Below are 22,361 nucleotides of genomic sequence, written 5' to 3' on the forward strand. Positions count from 1 at the left end.
AAGTTCAATTTACTAATTTACAAAATTTGCGTAAGCAACCAAATCTGGTCACGGTTGATCATTAATTTATCACAACGCCCTTAACTTTGCAAGTTCGAAAGGATTTGCCTCTCAAAAACTGACATAAATTGGAAGGCTAATTCCAGCCCACCCTAATTTTCATACCCTTTGTTTCAGTGGGCAGTGCTCGCTCAAGTTTTTCAACTTTTTGATGCAATTTGAAAGTTGACTTTATGGGCATTCCATATATGTAGGTCTTTTTCCCCCAAAAGCTACATTTTTTTATTTGGCAGCAATTTCAAAAGTGTATAGTTTTTTTGGGACGCGCTGTATAAGGATGTAGGTTTCACTCCAGAGGCACTGGTCTCTATCGCTCCGAGAGAAGTGTGTTTGGGGACTATATTGACTCTTTATCCCGAGAACCAATTCTTGGGATTCTTTGTACGTCAGACCTACGACTATCTCACGATTTTTGTTATCGTAAGGTTCTCGTACGTAATATGTGTGGCTTGAAAAGAGCAGAGGCACCTCCTTGTACATAAATGTTGCAATTGCATCTCAAGAAAAAATGGGTTTGTAGAATCCAATTCTTGTGTGTTCACAAAGTTTTTCATCTTTAAATCAGCTTTCCTGCACTTTTTTACAGTATCAATATCATCTGAAAATAAATGGTAAGCCTCAGTACTGTTTTCACGGGTTCGAGTGAAGGCTTTGCGATGCACCTGAAGTTTCATATAGCCGTTTGCAAAGTTACACACGACTTTAAGGCCCGGTCCCATTGCTCTTACAGTTGCAAAGAAGATGTTAAATGTAAAAAAAAATCTTGCCATCTGTTGGAAAACGCTATGCATCCGTACTCATTGTATTCGTGTTTCATATGCCGCCTTATCCATCGAGCATCTGTCCAACTGTTATTTAATCTGCGCAAAAAGTTTTAAGCTGCACAAAATTATTAGAACCGATGAACTTTATGCTGTGTGCGATGTAAATCCGCAACATTCGAGCAACAAAATGTCCCATCCATTCAACTCACATCCACTGCAGCTGAAAACGAAAAGAGGGAGGAAAGATAGGGAATAGGGGAAGTCTATACATCGTTAGTAGCACGAAAATAGAAAGGATGTAAGCGTATGCATCTCGTATATATAAGTATTCGAAACCCCCAGTTACCCCTTCGGAGCTGTCGTCCTATTTTATCCGCTAGGCTTCCGATAAACACCCATTTAACACCCCCGCTATACCATGTATACTACCCACGTCCGTTCTTTTCCGTCATGTTTTCGCAATTTATTTATCGTTAATTTTGTCCATTTCTGGATGAAAACGAATGGAGCCGTTAGGCAGTTTTCACACCATACGCAGAACGTTTTCAAGAACAGAAGATATACCTTCATGACAAAAAGAACATTCAAAAGTCTTTGTCGAAGATTGGTGACTCAAAACAGCAGTTTCGTCCTGGACTCTGGAAAAACGACATTTGGAATTTTTCTTCATCTCCAAAATTTAGGACGAAACCGATGTTCCGGTTCACCGATGTTCGACAAAGACCTCCTAGCTGCTCGCTGTGAATTGACGGGCATTAAGTATTCTGCAGGCACAGACCCTGATTGGAACTTTGTTCAACAAGTGCGCAAAGACTAGCACATACAGAACTTGCTGTTCCAATACAGGGCAAGAGGGCCTTCAGTACAAAAGGCATGAGTAGGCTGCAATTCAGACCCTTTACTCGAGTGAAGGGTTTGCCCAGCAGACGAGGCATTAAGAGTGTTCTTGAATTCGTTATGTGTCGCAAAGCGAAAACTCGCTAATAAAACAGAAACATAGGACACAAATGGATAATTATTGATCAGAGAATTCACATTTTATCGAAAACCCTACAATAGTATCGAAAAACTTTGATTCTTACTTCTCTCAATTTGGAACAGAACTCCATGAAAACATCGAGGAAAACAAAAGTAAATTTGAATTTTTGAAAATAATGTTTACAAAAGCCCATCTTCATTGATTTTCAAATAATATCAAGAAAACACATTTCCTTCTTGTCTAGAAAATAAATTAGAAGGTATGATGATGATGATGATGATGATGATGATGATGATGATGATGATGATGATGATAAATGATTTTCATAACCGAATAAAGAAAATCTTATAAAATAAAGTTAGGATTATACATAATGCTCTTACTTGATAAAAACACTTATATCACCGGTCAAAACTATTTAGAATATACGATTGATTTCTTTTAATCATCAAACATAAAGATACTTCTTTAAATTGAATACAAAATATACCACACACATCTATCAACATTTCAATAAAGAACAATGACTTTCATATTGACCCAAGCCAAGAATAATAAGGTTTCCATCGTGCCTAAGAATAAAGATATTTATTTAAACTAATATCACTCTTAAAGAATGTATAAGTGGTCGTTTACCCGACTCATCAATCCTGCCGTTTCCATCTTTGCAGTGCCCGAATGATGATAATGATATTTTAAGTCAAACTGAAACAATATCGCTCTGAAAGAAAGAAAGCTCGTATAGGTGCTCGTGTTACTCAACACAATTACTACCCTTCCACCTTCTTTTATCCGCATAATGAAAAAGATATGTTAAAGGAAATCGCTCTTAAGAGCTGAAATCTCGTATTGAGTAATATCGCTCTAAAAGAGCCAGGAGCTCGTCCAAGTGATCGGGTTACCCAATCCAACAATACCGTTTCCACCTTCCCTGTATCCGCATGATGATAATGATAAGAATTTAACAATATCGCCTTTATAAAATGAAAGCTAGTACAGGTGCTCGTGTTATATACACAGCTTAATGATCTACCCATCTACCTTTCTTATACTGACACATGATAAACATTTTTTTTTTAACTTTAAAGATATCGCTCTTAAAGAAATGACAGCTCGTACAGGTGCTCTGGTTACCCGACCAAACAATCCTGCTGTTTCCACTTTCACCATACCCGCATGATGATAAAGATATCTAAAGTTAAACTTGAACAATATCCCTTTTAAACAGTTCAAGAACTATAAGCTCGTACAGATGCTCATGTTACTCAACCCAACAATCTACCGTTTCCCCTTCCTTATACCCGCATGATGGTAAAGATCATTAAACTTGAACAAAACCGCTAATAAAGAGCTGGAAGCTCGTACGGGTGCTCGTCTTCCATCGTAACCTGGTGGATAAACTGATGCTGTTTTACTACTGTTTGGTTCTCGTAAGAACCGTCCTCGACCTTTGACACGGAACCAGTTCCCAAAGACTCATATGTTGTTGCTTGACTATTGTTTGTTGGTTCCAGATCCATGTAAGGCTTTTCTGGTGGTACTACTTCGGTTGGAGACGATAACATCCTAAAAGAATAAAAAGAAAACCAAGTGATCAAGTGGAGTGACAAGTTAGGAAAACGTTGGAGGGGCACAACAAACAGTATTTTTTTTATAGTAATATATGGCCTTTTAAAAAGGAAAGTCAAAAATATTTCAGCACTTTTCCTATTTTTTTTCTTTGCCCTTTTCCGCTTCTTTTTCTTTCTTCCTTTTTTTTCTTGGTTGTGGAAATATTGGGGGACCGGCGATCGACCGAAAGCCCCCCCCCCCCATCTTTACGCCAGAACTAATAATATTCAAATAATACCATATGATAAAATAAATGATTATGATGTAATCATGCTTTTTAGTATAAAATAATGGAAAATAATGAAGCAACTGCCATTATTCCAAAAAGGATAACTTAATATAATTAAAAACAAATAGTCAGGACGATTTGTTTATAATTTTTACACACATATCGTTTCATGAAAGTTTTCAGCACTAACCAGATGACTTTATCTGGCAGTGACTCTAATAACAGTCAGAGGCCGGTGCCTCTCGGCCAATCAAAACCTAGGATTTCACTGAAATTGTCACCATGCAAGGACAATTTAGTCAGTGACAATGACAATTTAGTTAGTGTTTCATGAAACACCCACCAAGGGATATTCAATTCCTTCATGCAATCCGAAGTTTATATTATCATACCAGTGAGAAGATATAATGATAAATGCAAAATCTAGAAGATATTGACACTTCAAAGGGTCTGTTTAAGGTGTAAAAACATTTTTTTTAATAGTAAATTTACTTGGTATTTTTTATAAATGTGATGTGGAAGTAAAATGTAGAAAGTTCACAAAACGTGCATCTGAACAATAAACTACAATGATAGTGACTCAGTGCAATAATGATGCGAACAAACATTCGTGTGGATTGTTCTTGATACACGTAATGTAATAGAATCATCTGATTTCCACAAAAAGTGCCCTTTTACGGGTATTTTTTTTTAAGATTATCATTTTTATTATGCCTTTTTTATTTTGCTGATATTTTCAGTTTTGACTTTTCAAAAAAATATAATTTGATCATTTGATAGCCTACGATGTGGACTTCAATATTTGAAATAAGAAATAGTAATCGTTAAAATTGCCCCTAAGTCCCTTCATGCAGGAAGCCCACGAAATTCTTTCGATGATAATGCGCAATTATTGTAAATAAATGCAAAATTTAAAACCGTGGAAATAGGCCCCTACCGCTTTCTACGATTGAAGACGATAGTGATCACTACGATGATAAGTATCGCGATAGTCGCTCCACCACCACCAAGTCCAGCGTACAAAGCTAGATGACGAATAAACAGAAAAGAGATTATTTCATTGACTAGGTTTTATTCATCTCAGATACTTTCTAAATGTAATTCATCCGTTTCAAATTATGGGTATGTATAAAAACTTCGATGTTACTTGTAGCATTCAAAATATCCTTCACCCCCCCCCCCCCTCCTGAAATAATTATCTCTCTTTATGTCAAGAGGGGATGTGAGTATGACAGAAGTAAGATTTAATTCTTTGAGTGTTTTGATCAGAAATTTGAAAGTTAGAAAATGATTAGGTTAATGGTACCAAAAAGAATGTTGCCATATTAGGAGAGTCCACACCGTTCATTCTCTATTGCCATGATATTTCTGAAAGGGTGCCATTTCGGTAGATTGCAGTCATCGATTTTTGTTTTCATTCAAGCATGAAATTAAAACTTTTTTCTAATTACGCCCTTCTCCTGATTGTCATGTGCAGGTGTGAATGAATCCAGCTTTCCGCACTTGATACTATTTTCTTTTCTTTTTTTTTCTTTTTCTCCTTTTCCTCTGAATTGTTAAAATTTGGTGGATGGGGTTCATGACCCCCCCCCCCCCGACATGCCCGATGTACATCTCTAGGTGCATATTGTGCCTATTTGATACGCATGCCTTTTGAGCATCATGACAATTCGCATGAATGGCTCGACAAATTTGATTTTTATACCTTTTCTGCTGCTCATTCAAAAATGAAAAAGAGCACAAAATATACCGATATGCTTATCAAAAACCTGTAGGCCTGTGCTATTTGAGGCGACTATTTATATTTAACATTATTACTTTTTGTTGTCATAGTTACCTATTGAATTAATAGCAGGAATCATCGGCGTTTTCGTGGTGGTTGAGCCAGATGTCGTAGGAAATAGTTCTGTGGAAGTTAATTGAGATGGTGTTATTACTTTTACTGAAAGGAAATTTTCATAGATAGAGTATTCGTTTAGATATTAATCAAAAGTATCAGTTTGAACCTAATCCGATTTTGAGCACCTATTATACATATTATCCTTATATAAAGGCGTATTTCTTGCCTGTGAAGCAAGGTAAACAATGAAGTTTTAGATCAAAGAAATTTCTTAAAAGGAACGATTTGTTTTGTTTTGGGGGTTTATGTCTCATCTGCATAGCAGAGTGAGACTATAGGCGCCGCCTTTCCGACGGTGGCGGCGGCGTCAACATAAAATCTTAACTGAAGGTTAAGTTTTTGAAATGACAGCATAGCTTAAAAAGTATATGAACCTAGTTCATGAGACTTAGACATAAGGTTATTCAAACATTACTAAACATTCTGCTTGAGTTTCAGGACACTTGACCAAAGTCAAACTTAGACCATGTTGGGGGAATCATCAAAATCTTAACCTAAGGTTAATGTTTTGAAATTTCGTCATAACTTCAAAAGTATATGGACCTAGTTCATGGAGATTGGCCATTAAAAAATCAAGTATTGCTTAACATCCTGCCTGATTTCTAAGTCACATGACCAAGGTCAAAGGTCATTTAGGGTCAACGAACCTGTGACCAAGTTGGGGTATTTGTTGAATTACCATAACTCTAAAAGTGTATTGTTCTAGTTCATAAAACTTGGACATAAGAGTTATCAAGTATCATTAAACATCTCGTGCGAGTTTCAGGTCACATGATCTAAGTCAGATGTCATTTAATGTCAATGAACTTTGGCCAGATTGGAGGTAATTATTAAATTGCTGTCATAACTTTCAAAGTTTATGGATATAGTTTATGAAATGTGGACATAGGGGTTATCAAGTATCACTGACAAGTCTTAGGTCACATGATCAAGTTCAAATATCATTTAGGGTCAATGAACGTAGTATTGTATCATAATATGCATGGTGTTTTTTGTGAATAATTATTTTATAGTAGTTTTCAAAGTCAGCACTGCTGCTATATTGAACTGCGTAATGCAGGTGAGACTGCCAGAGGCGCTCCACTTGTTTGTTTAATTGTATTATTTATATGTCCATTAGTCATATGTTGATAACATTCTGCTGCTATCTGACATGTCTGACAGCATTTGATCTTCATCTTTATTAAAAATCTGTATAAATACCTGTTGAATTTGTAATAAATGTCCTTAGGGTAGATGTGTCAGATGTAGATGATAACTCTGCAGTAGCTGTTTGTAGTTTGTCTGGAACCATCACTGTTGCTGAATAGAATCAACATAAACTGGGTTATTAACATGATATAAATCAACATTTAGGCCCGATAGTACATCAGATTTTTAAGTTAATATATCATTTTCTTTCTTTCAAAAGACAAATGCACGAGCAGTACGTTGCAGACGCCGTAACACATTGAGATATCTCAATTGAGACAAGATTTATATAACGGGAATGATTTAACAATGAAACGAGTAAGCAACAATTTATATTGGAAAAGCTCATTCTGATACCCAGAAATGGTATGATGGTATGAATTGTGATTTATCATAATTTGAAAGTTCCATATATAATGTTGATAATACTGAAAGTAATACGAATGAAATTATTGATAAATCAAAGTAATGATGATGATAACAATAATAATTATAATTATAATAATAATAACAAAAACAACAACAATAATAATAATGATAATAATAATAAACATATTTTAATCAGATAGAATTGTAAAATACCATAAGAAGATTAACATTGATTAACTTACTATTGTAGACAAGAAGTGCATCCAATCCCCCACAATATTGGTCCTGATTTCCACGACATATATACACTTTGCAGTCATCCAGAGGCAGTTCACCCAGGCGATCGTAGTCTGTCCTAGCGCCCCCACAGAAGCATTCTTGTTGGTACTGCACTCCTGCATATGCCATGCTTAAAGCAATGCATTCATCAATGCACTTTTCGACTGTGAAATCGTTTGGCACAAGTATGCTCTGGCTAATATAAACTGGGAAAACCCGATCATTCCCGTCATCCCTGAAGCATCCAATAAAACGTTCATCTGCAAATGGTCAAAGAATAATTATAGTTCATTAGTTTTTTTGTTTATTGTTTATCGTCATCGCATTCGTGGCATTCTCGGGGGTAAATACTATATAGATTAACCTATAGTTATAGGTGAATATCATTATGTTTGTATATTGTTTTGCCTTACATTGTAAATTATTGTTGAATTTGAAATAAAAAAGAAGAAATGTAATCAACCAATCGATAATACAATAGCTAATTGTTGAGGTAATTTAATAAGAAAAGGGTCACCTATATTGCGTCTTTAGGTTACAACTATAAAGGACTCTTTCTAGAAACTCATTATTAGTCCAATTGTTTAAATATTCAGGACTTTCTCGTAAGATTGTACACCACTTGAAATATTTACTGTTAATTGCTAAATAGAACAAACGTCTTGGAATCTTTTTCTCTATTTGTCAAAGATTTCCTATATTTAAATACCATCTACAAACAAAATGATTTTAACCTGTTATTTCACCTGGGCACCCATAAAAAGGGAAAATATATCCCCCACAGACACACACACACACACTTACAAACCCTTTCGCACGCCCACGTCCTAGTCACTCAGACCATGGAGCTATTAACGCATAGCTCCATGCTCACACTACCCTCCGAGAACGATTATTTTCCTATGTTTTGTTGACGATGTAAAGCGCAATGTTACTTACTAAATATCGTCTGGCCGTCTGTCAGTGATCTCTGAATCCAAATAAAGAGAGCCCACAGGAAGAAACGGTAAACATGGTACATATCCATAATGGAAACTGTTTTTACTGTCCCGGCACTTAATGTCAACAAAAGTTTGATTTTATATTCATCCGCCTCAGATCACAGAAGACCCCTTTCTCATCAGTTATGTTATCCTGGTTCGTCAATCTCTTCTATAAACAGGATATCAATTTAAGCTAGAAACTCATGAAAATACACATCTGTCACGAATACTCTCTCCTCTACACTTTGTGTATTATTTTCTTTTATATACTACCTGTTGCTTTATCTCTTGTTATTCTAGCAAATAATGAAGTTTCATGTAGGGCCTAAATACTGTTTATCACACTTGTATTCAAATTACAATGTGTCTCCGTCTGTGCAAGCTTAATCGCATAATCAGACTCCTAGATTCAAAGCCAAAGATGTGCAATGACGTGAATGATAAGGATACTTGTTTGTTCATTATTGTTGTATCCTAAAAAGATAAAGTGATCGAAAGAGGGTGGTTATAATGAAATGTTTAAAAGCTTTCGATCATGACTGTGGTTTTATTATGATTATCCGGTATGAAACCAATGGCAAACATCCGTATAATGATACCAAGGTTATCCAAATAGTAATAATGTTGATTATATTCCGCTTTTAAATATTATGTGTTTGACACATGAACCAAGTTCTAAAATTTATTTTCCATGTATATACCATCATCCCAGTCATTCGATTCAATCGCTTGACCCGTAAACACGTTCCAAATAGGCCTACAACATCTCCACTCCTAATAGGGTATTGTAGCCTGGTGCCATTTATGAGCACTAAAGTTTTGTCTAACCAACTGTACACAACTAATATTGACCTGGACCCTGTAACACAAAGGCTAGCGATTAATAGTTATTTTGAAAAAGCAATTCTGATTGGTTACTAGTCATTCTACTTAGCAAAATACACATGCAACGACGATCTTGATCGGCCATGTCATTTATTTTAGCGATTAATCGCTAACCTTTGTGTTACGGAACCCAGATCGCTTAAAGAATTATTTTATCAAAATTTCTTTGCCATTTTCCTTCTTACCGTTAGATAAATTAAGGTCTATGGACAAAATACATGTTCAAGATCTACCACTCATCACTCTGTCATATGCTTATCATTCCACCTGTAATAACTTTAAACACAAATGTGCACTCATATAGTTTGTTTCTTAATTTCTGACATCACTCATCATGTATATATTTCCATCATTCCAAATGCTCTACGCTGCACAATTATTTATTTATTTATTCATTTATTTATTTCTGATATTTATACAGGGTGGCACATATCACCAATATGGTGGTCTTCCATGTGGCCCTGTTAACAAAAGAACAATAAATGATATCAATAATGAAAGTATTAGGTAAGTAATGAACAAGATATAATACAGTAATAAATAATATGCACAGGCACAAAATGTATGTAAACATGTTATTAAAATATTATTGGTATCCCTGGGATTTTTGTTAATTTGATAATCAATTTTTACAATTTGAATGGTTTTTTTTTATTCAAAATTTGAAGGTAGAGCATTAAGTAACATAACAATAAATTAGAATGAAAAAGAAATTACCATTTATAAAAAGCGAGAGAATGATTACTAGTCAACACTGATACCCATCATGATTTCTATATACATATCTACATTTTTCACTTCATTTTGATTGCTCACAAGACCGCTGAAAATTGATACATTGACATAAGGGATATGTCTAGAAATAAGATATACATGGTATAGTTTCTTTCAAATATAAATATGCTTATATCCTTGGAATTAATTTACAACTCATCTGCAGATAACATAGATTTCAGATTGTATTTAAAACTCTGCGAAGTAGGCTACATTTTAATAGACCTTTCAAGTCGGTTCCATACTGTAATTCCTGAAATTAAAAGACTATATGTTTATACGTATCTGTCTTAAATTTAGGTTTGCGCAATGTATCCAATACAGCATGTCTTGTACATTGATCATTTAGCGAACTGACATGTTGTATACTATTCTCTAAGTATGTTGGTGCCATGTCATGCATTGATTTATACATCGTCACTGCGCGTCCAAACTGGAAACGTGTCTGAATAGGCATCCAACCTAACCTACTAAACATGTCTTTTGAAGGATACGCGCAGCTCGTTTTTGAACTTTTTGTAATTTGATAGTTTGTCTTTGAAATCTCTCCGACCAAACGGAGGAACAGTAATCAAAATGTGGAAGAACGATGGCATTGTAAAGGAGTTTCAGAGATCTTGTTGGACCATTATATTACTCCTTGCTCGCTTCATTATACACTTACATTTCTTTGAGCAGTTTTGATAACTTTTTCCACATTCTGTCCATCGCAACTCCTCATCAATAATAACACCAAGGCCCTTGGCCTTCTTAACTCTTTTCAGACAACTGCCGCTTAGTGTGAGAGAAAAATCTACCACTCCATTGAGAATCGATCGTGGTCCAATAAGCATCACATTCGTCTTATCAGCATTAAGAACTAGATAGTTTTAGTAACCCATAAGAATGCACTTTTCATACTTTTGGTTAGCTTTTGTTCTTTTGATCTACTTCTATAGCATTAGTGTCGCTGACGGTAAGAGTTGTGTCGTCAGCATACATATCAAAATGCCATCATGAATACATTTTGATAAACTATTGATATAGATAGAAAAATGAAGTGTCCAAGGATGGAGCCTTGTGGGACTCACATTCTCACATTTGACGAATTTGAAGTAGTCCCTTTAAAACAAACCGTCTGCTCTTGATTAGATAAATATAATACTAACCATTGGACACTGCTATCAGAACAGCCAATACCTTTCATTTTTGTAACAAAATACTCTGGTCAACAGTATCGAATGCTTTCCTCAAATCGATAAAAGCAACACGTGTTAATTTGTTGTTAGCGATATTCAACGATCTCATGATAAGCTTTATTTAAAAAGTGCAAGCGCGAAGCGCGAGCAATTTTTTATTTCATCTATTTTGTCCTGAAATTTAAACATTCTGGGCAATGTTTGTAATCCTAAACGAGATGTGTATCCAACGAAATAATTACTGCGAGCGGGAAGCGCGAGCTGAAAATTTTCTACCAAAAGAATGGAAATTCTAAGCACTTTTTGTAATCGTGAAAAGGAAAAGTATATATCTAAACAATTGATGCGAGGCGCGAGCGAAAAAAATTGGAATTTACACCTAAAAATGGGACACTCTTTTAATGTCAGCATATAGTCAAGGCTCAAAACTCCAAGGCAAAGGCCCAGGCCAAGGCATGGAAACCCAAGGCAAAGGCATGGAAACCTCAAGACCAAGGCCAATCCATTTCAAACGATATACGGAACCATGAACCAACAATTATTAGGGGGCATACATGGCACACAGGGCAAACTTTATGAAAGGTGTGAGTGAGAAAATATTTTGATCTTTGTACATGTAATACAAAATAAAATTTTATGATAGATTTAGACATATCAAAATATGATAATGATAAAATAGTTACCCTGCAATATTTATTATTACCCCGGTCATCCGATCCTGGCATGCCCATTCTCAACTAATGCTTTTCTCCACTCCCTACAACGGGCGGCAAAACGTATTTTTGTTTGGGGGACAAAGCCAAAAAGGGCATTTTGGTGCAAATGGGTATTTTCACCATGAGATTATCAACTGCGTGAAGTAGTTGTGTGTTTTGTAGTAATTGAGCTGAGCAAATCCTTTTTGAAGTGATTTTTCACCTTGAGATTATCAACTGCGTGAAGTAGTTGTGTGTTTTGTAGTAATTGAGCTGAGCAAAGCCTTTTTGAAGTGATTTCTAATTGATAATAAAGCCTGTTTCAGACCGCCTCGAAGTTCGTCAGTTCCAGGTATTCTCTGATCGGGAAATTTACCCCGATCAGAAAATACCAGGTATTTTGGTAATGTGAAAGCAAACTACGTGTAATTTCCCCGAAAGAAAATACCCGCTAAATAGTAGGTACTTGGCGAAATTACGAGAACTTTCGCGGGGATTTTTCCAAGGTCGCAGGTATTTTGGCGATGTGAAAGCAAATTACGGGAACTTTTAGCCCAGCGTGTCGTTGGGTGCGGCGCCGTGGGTGGCTGCTGGGCTAGTAGTTTTGAATCTCGCGCCTTGCCTGCTTATTAGACCATACTGCGCATGCTCCTAACCTCAGGAATTTATCCCGAAGTGTATGTTTCGGGGCGGTCTGAATGCAGGAATAATTAATGGGTATTTTTTAGCCTAAAAATGTTTTCGTAATTTAACGGGGATTCTTGTGATCGAGGCGGTTTGAAACCACCTATTTTCCGCGAGTGAGCATAGTGAGTGAGCGGTCCCCAAAACTTTCAAATCTGAAGATGTAAAACTCGATTTTTGATCAGTAATGGCGCTAATCCCTGTTAAAAGGGCATCCTTGCGAGATGTTGCGAGCACGAATCGCGAGCTCAAAATGTTGTGTAATTAGGCATGGAAATTAAAGGAGAATGAAACCCTTGAAACCAGCTGAATCCATATCAAAGAGAAAAATCAAAGAAACATATTGTTGAAAGTTTGAGGAAGATTGAATGAATAATGAGAAAGTTATGAGCATTTGAATATTGAGATCACTAATGCCATGTAGTTCCTCCCATTGGCAATGCAACCAAGATATGTGATGTCACACACGTACAACTACCTCATTACTTAAGTACTTATTTCACTTATATTCTCACTTTAATAGAGTCTATCACAAGGTGAGGTGTTCTCTTTATGAGAGGACAAGTACAGAGGTTTCACAACATTATATCATTGATGAATCGTTTGTCATATGATTCGAATGAGCAAAAAGAGATGTTTTGGGGTATATTTTCAGTGTCCAAAAGGGGAGAGTTGTTCATCTGTGACATCATAGATCTTGGTCGCATTGCCAATGGGAGGATCTCCATAGCATTAGTGATCTCGACATTCAAATGCTCATAACTCTTCTATTGCTAGTCCTATTTTACTCAAACTTTTGTTGATCTTATTCTTTGATTTTTCTGCTTTCACAAAAAGCTAACTTGCTCCAAGAGTTTCATTCTCCTTTAAACATTCCGAGCAGTTTTTGTGATCATGAAAAAAAAACATATTATCACAATCTATCACAAAATTAGATTTTCTTAAATTCCAGGGTGAAAATTTTTGTTCACTCGCTTCAATCGCTTCCAACTTTTTTGGGGCAGAAACTTTGCTCCATATACCAGGCTTGGTCCCTCAACATTTTGGCTCATCATGCCATTGACATAGTGGCACAGCCCATTTGAATATGACAAAATTGGAGATTGTGTTCAAGTGTACTAAATCTTTTAAGAATATCATTGAGACATAAAACATTCTTGCTGGCTAAAGAAATTAATAGAAGGAAAATCCTAATAACATAGAAATCAACCTTTTTTATCATTCTTTAAGAGTTAGCTATTTTAAAGTATGAAAATTCTTGGCTTTAAAAAAGTAGGCCTTAAGGCGCCTTAAGGCCAAGGCCGAGCATCAAGGCACTATAACACTGATTCTTGTTTTGTAAATCATGAAAATAATGAGTAATTGGAAGTCCTCCTACGTTAAAGGAAAATGAAGCCTTTGGAACAAGAAAGCTTGTGTGAAAACAGAAATATCAAAGAAACAGATCAATGAAAGTTTGAGAAAAATCGCACAAAAAGTTATGAGCATTTGAATATTGCGATCACTAATGCTATGGAGATCCTCTAATTGGCAATGCGATAAAGATGTGTGATGTCACTTGTGAACAACTTTCCCATTACTTTAGTATATATTTCACTTAAACTGCCTCTTTTATCACATCTATCAGTAGATCCTGTATTCTTTCTATAGGAGGGCATGTAATACAGATTTTTAAAGAACACATTATGGATAAAGAGTTTATATCACCATAAGAAGAACAAAAAGGGACATTTTGGGGGTATTTTATAGTCCATCAAAGGGAAAGTCGTTCACATGTGACATCACACATCTTTATTGCATTGCCAATGGGAGGATCCCCATAGCATTAGTGATCGCAATATTCAAATGCTCGTAACTTTCTCATTATTTGTCCGATTTTTCTCAAACTTTTGTGTTCTTCTTTTATTTTTCTGTTTCCACGCAAGCCCACTTGTTCAAAAGGTTTAATTTCCCTTTAATAATGCGAGCGCAAAGCGCGAGCAGAAAATTTTTGATATGGTGATCTGAAACTGGATCTAAAAGATCTCGAAGCTCGTACAAGTGCCTGGGTTACCCAATCCAAATTACGTTTCCACCTCCTCTGTACCCGAATGATAATAATGATATTTGAACTTAAACTTGAACAATGTCACCTTTAAAAATGAAAAAAGCTCGTAGGTGCTCGTGTTACAAACTCGACAAAACGATCTGCTTCCTTATACAAGCACTGTGATAAACATATCTCAATTTGAACAATATCGCTCTCAAAGAACTGGATACAGGAACTCGCGTTACCCAACCGAACGATCTACCGTTTCCCCTTCCCCCGCATGTTATACGCGCATTATGGTAAAAAATTAAACATGAACAAACCGCTCTTAAAGAGCTGGAAGCTCGTACGGGTGCTCGTCTTCCATCGTAACTTGGTGGATACACTGATGCTGTCTTACTACTGTTTGGTTCTCGTAAGAATCGTCCTCGACCTTTGACACGGAACCAGTTCCCAAAGACTCATATGTTGTTGCTTGACTATTGTTCGTTGGTTCCAGATCCATGTAAGGCTTTTCTGTTGGTACTACTTTGGTTGGAGACGATACCATCCTGAAAGAATTATTTAAAAAAAAAACAAGTGATCAAGTGGAGTAACAAGTAAAACGTTGGAGGAGCACAGCAAACATAGTATTTGTTTAATAATATATGGCCTTTTAAGAAGGAAAGTCAATAATATTTCAGCACTTTTCCTATCTTTTTTCTTCTTTTTATTTCATTCCTTTCTTGGTTGTGGAAATATTGGGGGACCGGAGATCGACCGAAAGACCCCCCCCCCCCCCATCTTTACGCCAGTGTTAATGATTTTCAAATAATACTGTATAATGATAGAAATGATAAATGATTATGGTGTAAATAGTGCTAATGTTACTGTAGTGATGGTTCCATCACCTTATTCGCTGAGGTCTTTTTAGTACAACAATGGAATAAATAAAGTACCTAACATCATGCCAAAAAAGGAAGAATGTCTTCCTCACTTTGATTAAAGATAGCCAGATCGATGTGCTTGCCATGTTTAGACACGGATATCGATGTAAATTTCATATATCGCAGCCAGTAAGGAATATACGAAAATTATAAATGCAAATGGATGAAATATTGATAATTAATGAAAAAGTCTACTAAAGATCTAGAGACACTGAAATGGGTGGCCAAATAACTTCTTCCTGTCGGAAACGTTTATTAATGAGATGTGCAGTTAGACCGTAAAGTGCGCACCACCGTACAGCCGAACATTGAACTGCAATGGTAGTGACGTAAGAAAAGGGACGCGCAAAATAAATAATTGTGGAACGTCCGTAATACAATTTAAAAACACCTTGGATGCGATGCCTTTTATTAACTGCAAATGAACACAAATTAGAAACCATGTAAATACCGCTTTCTATGATTGAAGACGATAGCGATGACTACGATGATCGCGATAATCGCTCCTCCACCACCAAGGCCAGCGTACAAAGCTATGAAAAGACAAGAATATATTATTATATTACATAGCCTATGTAGGTTCGAATCAGTGATAGGTCAATACGCCATCACGTGATCATAGCTGCGAGGATCGCATTTGGTATATTCGAGGTTTTGACGTCACCTCAGTGAATATAACTGCGTTGTATTTTCAATTGCGGCGTTATATTCACTAAGGTGACGTCACTCGCTGCTTACAAGTTGCGTAATCATGTAGTTTATTTGATGTACGCGCTAGTGTTAATGCGTCGATTGCATGAAGAACGCGCTTGATGTATTTTCCAAATTTGTTTCTATTATGACGTAGACGAATCAGAGCTGTAGCAAGAATTTCGGGTTGGGGCCAGATGATGAAGGCAATCTCTGATGGCGAATCCATATAGACTATATAATATAACAGATATTGCCTGGTCTATCGTTTTAATAAATAACATTTCAACTCCCCTCCGAAGCTATATTTTTCCCTCGGGAGAATATTTTCCCTCAGCGCTGCGCGCTTCGGGCAAAATATAATCCCTTGGGAAAAATATAACTCCGTCGGGGAGAGGAAATGTTATATTCAAACTCTAGGTAGGCAATATCTGTATATTATTGAGTTGTTTTTGTCTGATGCATTCACTGCTACAAACTACAGTTTTAAGTAGTTATTGTATAAAAAGTCTGATGTTATCTGTGAGCTTCAAATTTGTCTCCAATTACTGATATATATTTTCAATGTTCATGTTAAGAAGGAGTAAGTTATGGGTGTGACAAAATCCATATTTATTTCTTTAACTGTTTTGAGAAAAGGTTTGAAAGTTTGATAAATTGTGCGAAACTTATGAAAATGAAGCAATGTCAATTATAATATTTATTGGACGGGAAGGTCAATTCCGTTCATTATTTTGTGACCATGATATGTCTCAAAGGATCACTTTTTAGTGTTATCCAGTATTGATTTTTTTTTCAATTAAGCCTTAAAATAAAGTCCATCTGTTTTATAGTTTCAGCTCTACACTAAATTGTCCTATTTAGATGTAAGCGATATCAGTGTTTCATATTTGAACGTACTTCAGTTTTGTCGTTTTCACTGGGTTTTTCCTCCTCGTTTATTGATTCAAGTTTTTTTCCATGAATATATGAATACCCCGTGGTTTAAAGTGCATTTTGTGCCCACTCAATGTACATGCCATTTTAGCCGCTTTGCCATGGCATGAATGTCTTCACAACTATGATTTTCATTATCTTCTGTATTATCTCTGAAAGAAAATATATGGCGAAGTGCACCAATATATACATACTGCTTGAAAAGAAACTTGTTATCAACTACTTTTTTGTGGCTTTTTTCTTTTTATTTCTTTTTGTTATTATGTTACCTGTTGAATTTGAAGCGGGGATCATCAGTGCTATCAAGGTAGTTGAGCCAGCTGTCGAAGTGAATGATTCTGTAGAAGCTGATTGCGATGGTGTTATCACTTTTACTGAAAGGAAATTTTCATATATAAAGAATTTTGTAGAAATTACCCCAAAAAATGTTACTTGGACGCTAAACCGATATTGATCACATCATTATTCCTTTATAGGCATAATAGCTGTTTAGGCATGTCAAACAAGGCACAACAATCATATCAAAAATCAAAATAATGAAAATGATTCATTAAAAGGGTGTGATCTTGACTTGTTTTAAGTTTGGGACTTTGGAGTTCAATTTTATTATTTATATGTCATTTAGTCATGTTGGTCGCCTTTGTTACATGTACATTTGTTACCTGTTGGTGTTCTTAGAGTAGACGAGCCAGATAAAGTGGATGATAACTCCGTAGAAGTTGTTTGTGATGTCGTCATCACTGTTACTGAAAAGAAATCACCATAGATTCGGACAGTCAGCTTTTATCCCTACTTATACATCCAATTACACTGTAAAAACTGTGGTGTTAAAACTGACACCAATTGGTGTTAATAGAGGACCACACTCTGAGGTGTTAAAATAACACCCTAGAGATTGAACATAACACCAAAGAGTGTAAATGTAACAACCATAGGTGTTGTAATAACATCTATAGGTGTAAAACTAACACCACCAATTTAACACCGGTGTAAAATAACTGGTGTGGTCCTCTATGTACACCGGTTAACACCACAGTTTTTGCTGTGTATTACATTGTTCTATGATTTATTTGCCTATAACAGAATAAGTAATAATAATGAAAGGTCTAATAATAAAAACAATAATAATAATGATGACAATAAAAATTATGATGATAGTAATGATAATTAAAACAACAATAATTATAATAATAATCAAACCAATAATATTATTAGTAAAGGTGTTTTAATGAACAGAAAAATTCCAAAATGAGTATTGACTAACTTACTATTGTACACAAGAAGTGCATCATATCCACCACAATATTCATCCTGGTTTCCAGGACATCTGAACACTCTGCAGTCAACCAGAGGCAGTTCACCCAGGCGATCGTAGTCTGTACTGGCGTCTCCACAGTAGCATTCAGCTCGGTAAATCACTCCGGCGTGTGCCATGCTTAATGCAATACATTGATCAATGCATTTGTTGACTGTGAAATTGTTTGCCCAAAGTATGCTCTTGCTAATACGAACCGGTAAAACCCGATATCCTGCGTTATCCCTGAAGCATCCAATAAAGCGCTCATCTGCAAACGGTCAAAGAACATAATGTATATTATAATCAAGAAACTTCTTGTTTATTATCATTGGTCTTGCAATATTTTCGTTTCACCCGAATGATCGATCGTCTCTTCTGCAATACATATACCAACTAGGTCGAGTGCAAGGTAGACAATCAGGTTGTCACATCTGAGAAGGTCGCCTAGGTTATCTACCAAATGACTGCAAAAGCGTAAGGTTCAAATTTATGAAATTATGCAAAGTGAAATGAGGACGACTTTTCCATGTTGTAAGCGTGTAAGACGACGGGGATCAAGTATATACCACGTATCATTTTCATAATGTAATTTGTTTGCTGAAAAAAATGATGTGTTAAGGATCACACAGCATGTACTATGAACATGCCAAAATAATCTATAAGTGCCTCAATTTTGACAAAAACGTCATCAAATTGATTTATGATCAGTACGTCATAATAACTCCGATTGTGATTATCGTATACAATGTACATCTCAACAACGTCAACATTACAAGCATTTTTTAGGTCCCATATTGGCAAAGTAGAAAAGCGGATTTCGATTTCAAAATTAATTTGGTGGAAAAGTAAAAAATATATATTAATCAATAATTTGGGCAAGGCATTAGTGTTGGAAAGTACTATTAGCCCACGAGATGAGGAGTAAAAAGACTCGGATCACCAAGCCTAATTTCACCATAGTTGAAAGAGCAAAGAGTAGGCCTATAGATATATACTGGTTGACTCTCCTGCTTATATGTACGAAAGAAAGAACGAAAAGAGAATGGAAAACAGAGAAATTGAGACAGCAAAAATAGATATTCATTTTCAAGTAGGTTTGGTGGGATCAAGGAATGATTCACTAAAATTAGTTCATATCTAGAATCAAATACATAGAACTTTGAGTTCAGATACCTCGAGCATGCGGAGAAAGAATAACATATCTTAGGCGGGCCAGGACTTACTATCCATGTAAATGGCATGTATTATAATCATGACAATCTTAATATTCTTATATTTAATTATGGTTTTGTTTTCTTATTCATACATGTATTTTTATCCAGTATCATTTTATCATGAATAAGACCAACGCACCACACACTCGCAAATACACCCACACGCACTCACGCACCCTCCCACTTTCATCGCACGCACCATCGAGGAAGTCCGTAAAGGATCACCTTATACAAATTAAACAGTTTGCAGTGCAGTTCGCAGTCTTACTTACCTTCCGTCTGCCCGTCGACCAGTGATGTCGAAACCCCAATCCAAAGAACCCACAGCAAGAAAGGATGAACACTAGTGGTATCCATTTTTAATTCCTTCACGTTGTTTCCTTCTCTATCCCACCACATGAATCTCTGATTTAATGTCCATCATATACCTAAGCATGCATTTACCTACCGGCGGAATTTATCTAGTCGTGATTTTTCTGGCACCTAAATATCAATTACAACCGAAAATTAGTTTTAGCTACACTCTTAAAAATGTTGGGCAACATACGGTCCACACAACAATTGGTTAAAACTTTATCCAATTCTGGGTAGTTTTACACCAATAATGTGTGCTTTGGGTGAAAACTACACAGTATTGGTGTAAAACTACCCAGAATTGGATAAAGTTTTAACCAATTGTTGTGTGGACCGTATGTTGCCCAACATTTTTAAGAGTGTATATAGACGCCTATAACTTTTTTCTCGTATATACATGTGTACGTCAAGACCTGTATAAATCTTTAAGCAGTGACTTTTTCTTACAAAGATGGTTTCATCGGTTGAAGTTAAGAGTCATCCAATTAATTATCTTCTTTTCCAGACAATCTTAAATCAATCTATTCTTGGGTACAATTTGAATTTTTCTCAGCTCTTTGAAAGACGGGCCCTTGAACAAACATGAATATCCTATTCCCAGTACGTCTGTTTTAGAACAGGTCTATCTATCTACTGCAGAGTTACTCACCTCCCGAAAACCTGAATATGTAGGCTATAATTTCAAAATTATTATCATATAATTATTTGGAGCTGTGAAACTAATGAACCTTGGGTGCATCATAAGTTAGACGTAAATGTAAATATGATCATGTTTATTCTGCTTTTGTTCTTTTCGTGTCGGTTTCTCATCATAATTGAAACTTGCAACAAACACCCGTAATGCAGGCCGAGGTCATCTCAGATAATTAACTGTTGAACGACAAAGATTTGAGCTACAGGACGGTCACAAAAGGACTCCAACAAAACCAATGGTATGAAACTTATTGGAAATAACGCAACAGTCTCTGTCCGCTTGGAGTATTATAGGCCGGGTTCACTGGTGTTAAACGGGAGTTTTCCCATTGAAAAAACGCCGGTGTTGATTTGACACCAGCCTGGTATCAATATCGGAAAACACCATAGAGGTGTTGAAATAACTCTGGTTTGGCGTTAGGCTAACACCAGATAGAAATTTAAGCAACGTCAGTGAGTGTCAAAACAATATTGGTTTGATTCTAAACTGGTGTTGTTTAAACACTTGTCTGGTGTATTCCGATATAGATACCGGGCTGGTGTTAAATAAACACTTGCCCATGTTTTTGCAGTGCGCTCCATGACGCACGGCAGATTCAAACATAGAAAATATATTGTCAAATGCCCTCCATGACAATGCAAACCAAAAAGTATTCGTGAGCTTTAACATAGGACAAATCTCCTGTTCCGGTCCACCAGTTTTTCGACAAAGACATTCCAGCTGTTCATTGTCATTTGACGTGCATTTTCAATACATGTCCTGCGTTCTTGAATCCGTCGAGCGTCGCAAGGCGAAAACTTTTTTTTTCTGAATCCTGAATGGCTGATCTTCACGATCCAATACTAGTGTGCAGTCACAGTCCCTGATTGGAAGTTTGACTAACAATTGGGTTTTCTCAAAAGACTACACTGCAAAAACTCCGGCATTGATTTAACACCAGCCCGGAATCTACATGTATATATGTCCACACCAGAGAAGTATTGAAACAACACCAGTTTGGAATCAAACTGATGCTGTTTTAATACTAATTGGTGTTGTATAAACACCTATCCGATGTAAGACCAAAACGAAACAGGTGTTGTTTAACACTTCTCTGGTGTGGACATATATAGATTCCGGGCTGGTGTTAAATCAACACCAGAGTTTTTGCAGTGCAGCACATTCAAAATTTGCTTTTTTCAAGGGTCTTCAGTATACAATTCATTGTAGGCTGCACATTTAGACATAATTATGGGTGAAGGATTTGTACAGTTAATTCGATACACTGGCATTTGAATCAGAAAATATATTTGCAGGGTTTTTTTACGTAATAAGTGGACGGCAACCATATAGGAAGATGGATTTAATTCCACTCTGCGCACATTTGAATACCATGCTTATTCATGTTAATTACTCCCTTTCCATCCCTTTCTCTCTCCCTCACTCTTATTCTCTTTCCTTCTCTTCCATTTATATTTTTCTCTTATTTTTTTCTTTCTTTTTTTCCCCCTTTCTATTTTTCTCCCCTCTCTCGCAAAAATAGAATATTACGTAAGGGTTAGGATGGGTTTGGCATATTATGTTCTGAATCAATCTTATGTGGTTGTAATTTTTGTATATTAAGAGTGCTATGGATACTACCCGATTTTCTCAAATCATGT

At 36.0% G+C, this 22,361-nt stretch overlaps 1 protein-coding gene across 1 annotated transcript; it reads right to left on the minus strand.

Moving 5' to 3' along the window:
* Positions 1 to 1,841: 1,841 nt before the first annotated feature.
* On the minus strand, positions 1,842 to 8,804 carry LOC135157200 (sialate:O-sulfotransferase 1-like). Its single transcript, XM_064112103.1, has 6 exons — positions 8,322 to 8,804; positions 7,346 to 7,642; positions 6,747 to 6,845; positions 5,481 to 5,549; positions 4,581 to 4,668; positions 1,842 to 3,369 (listed from the first exon to the last, which is right to left on the minus strand). Exons 1-6 carry the CDS (start codon positions 8,407 to 8,409, stop codon positions 3,144 to 3,146), a joined length of 867 nt encoding a protein of 288 aa, XP_063968173.1. The 5' UTR covers positions 8,410 to 8,804; the 3' UTR covers positions 1,842 to 3,143.
* Between the last annotated feature and the right edge of the window lie 13,557 nt (positions 8,805 to 22,361).

The sequence above is a fragment of the Lytechinus pictus genome, chromosome 17 (assembly GCF_037042905.1).
Source record: "Lytechinus pictus isolate F3 Inbred chromosome 17, Lp3.0, whole genome shotgun sequence".
Lineage (NCBI taxonomy): Eukaryota > Metazoa > Echinodermata > Echinoidea > Temnopleuroida > Toxopneustidae > Lytechinus > Lytechinus pictus.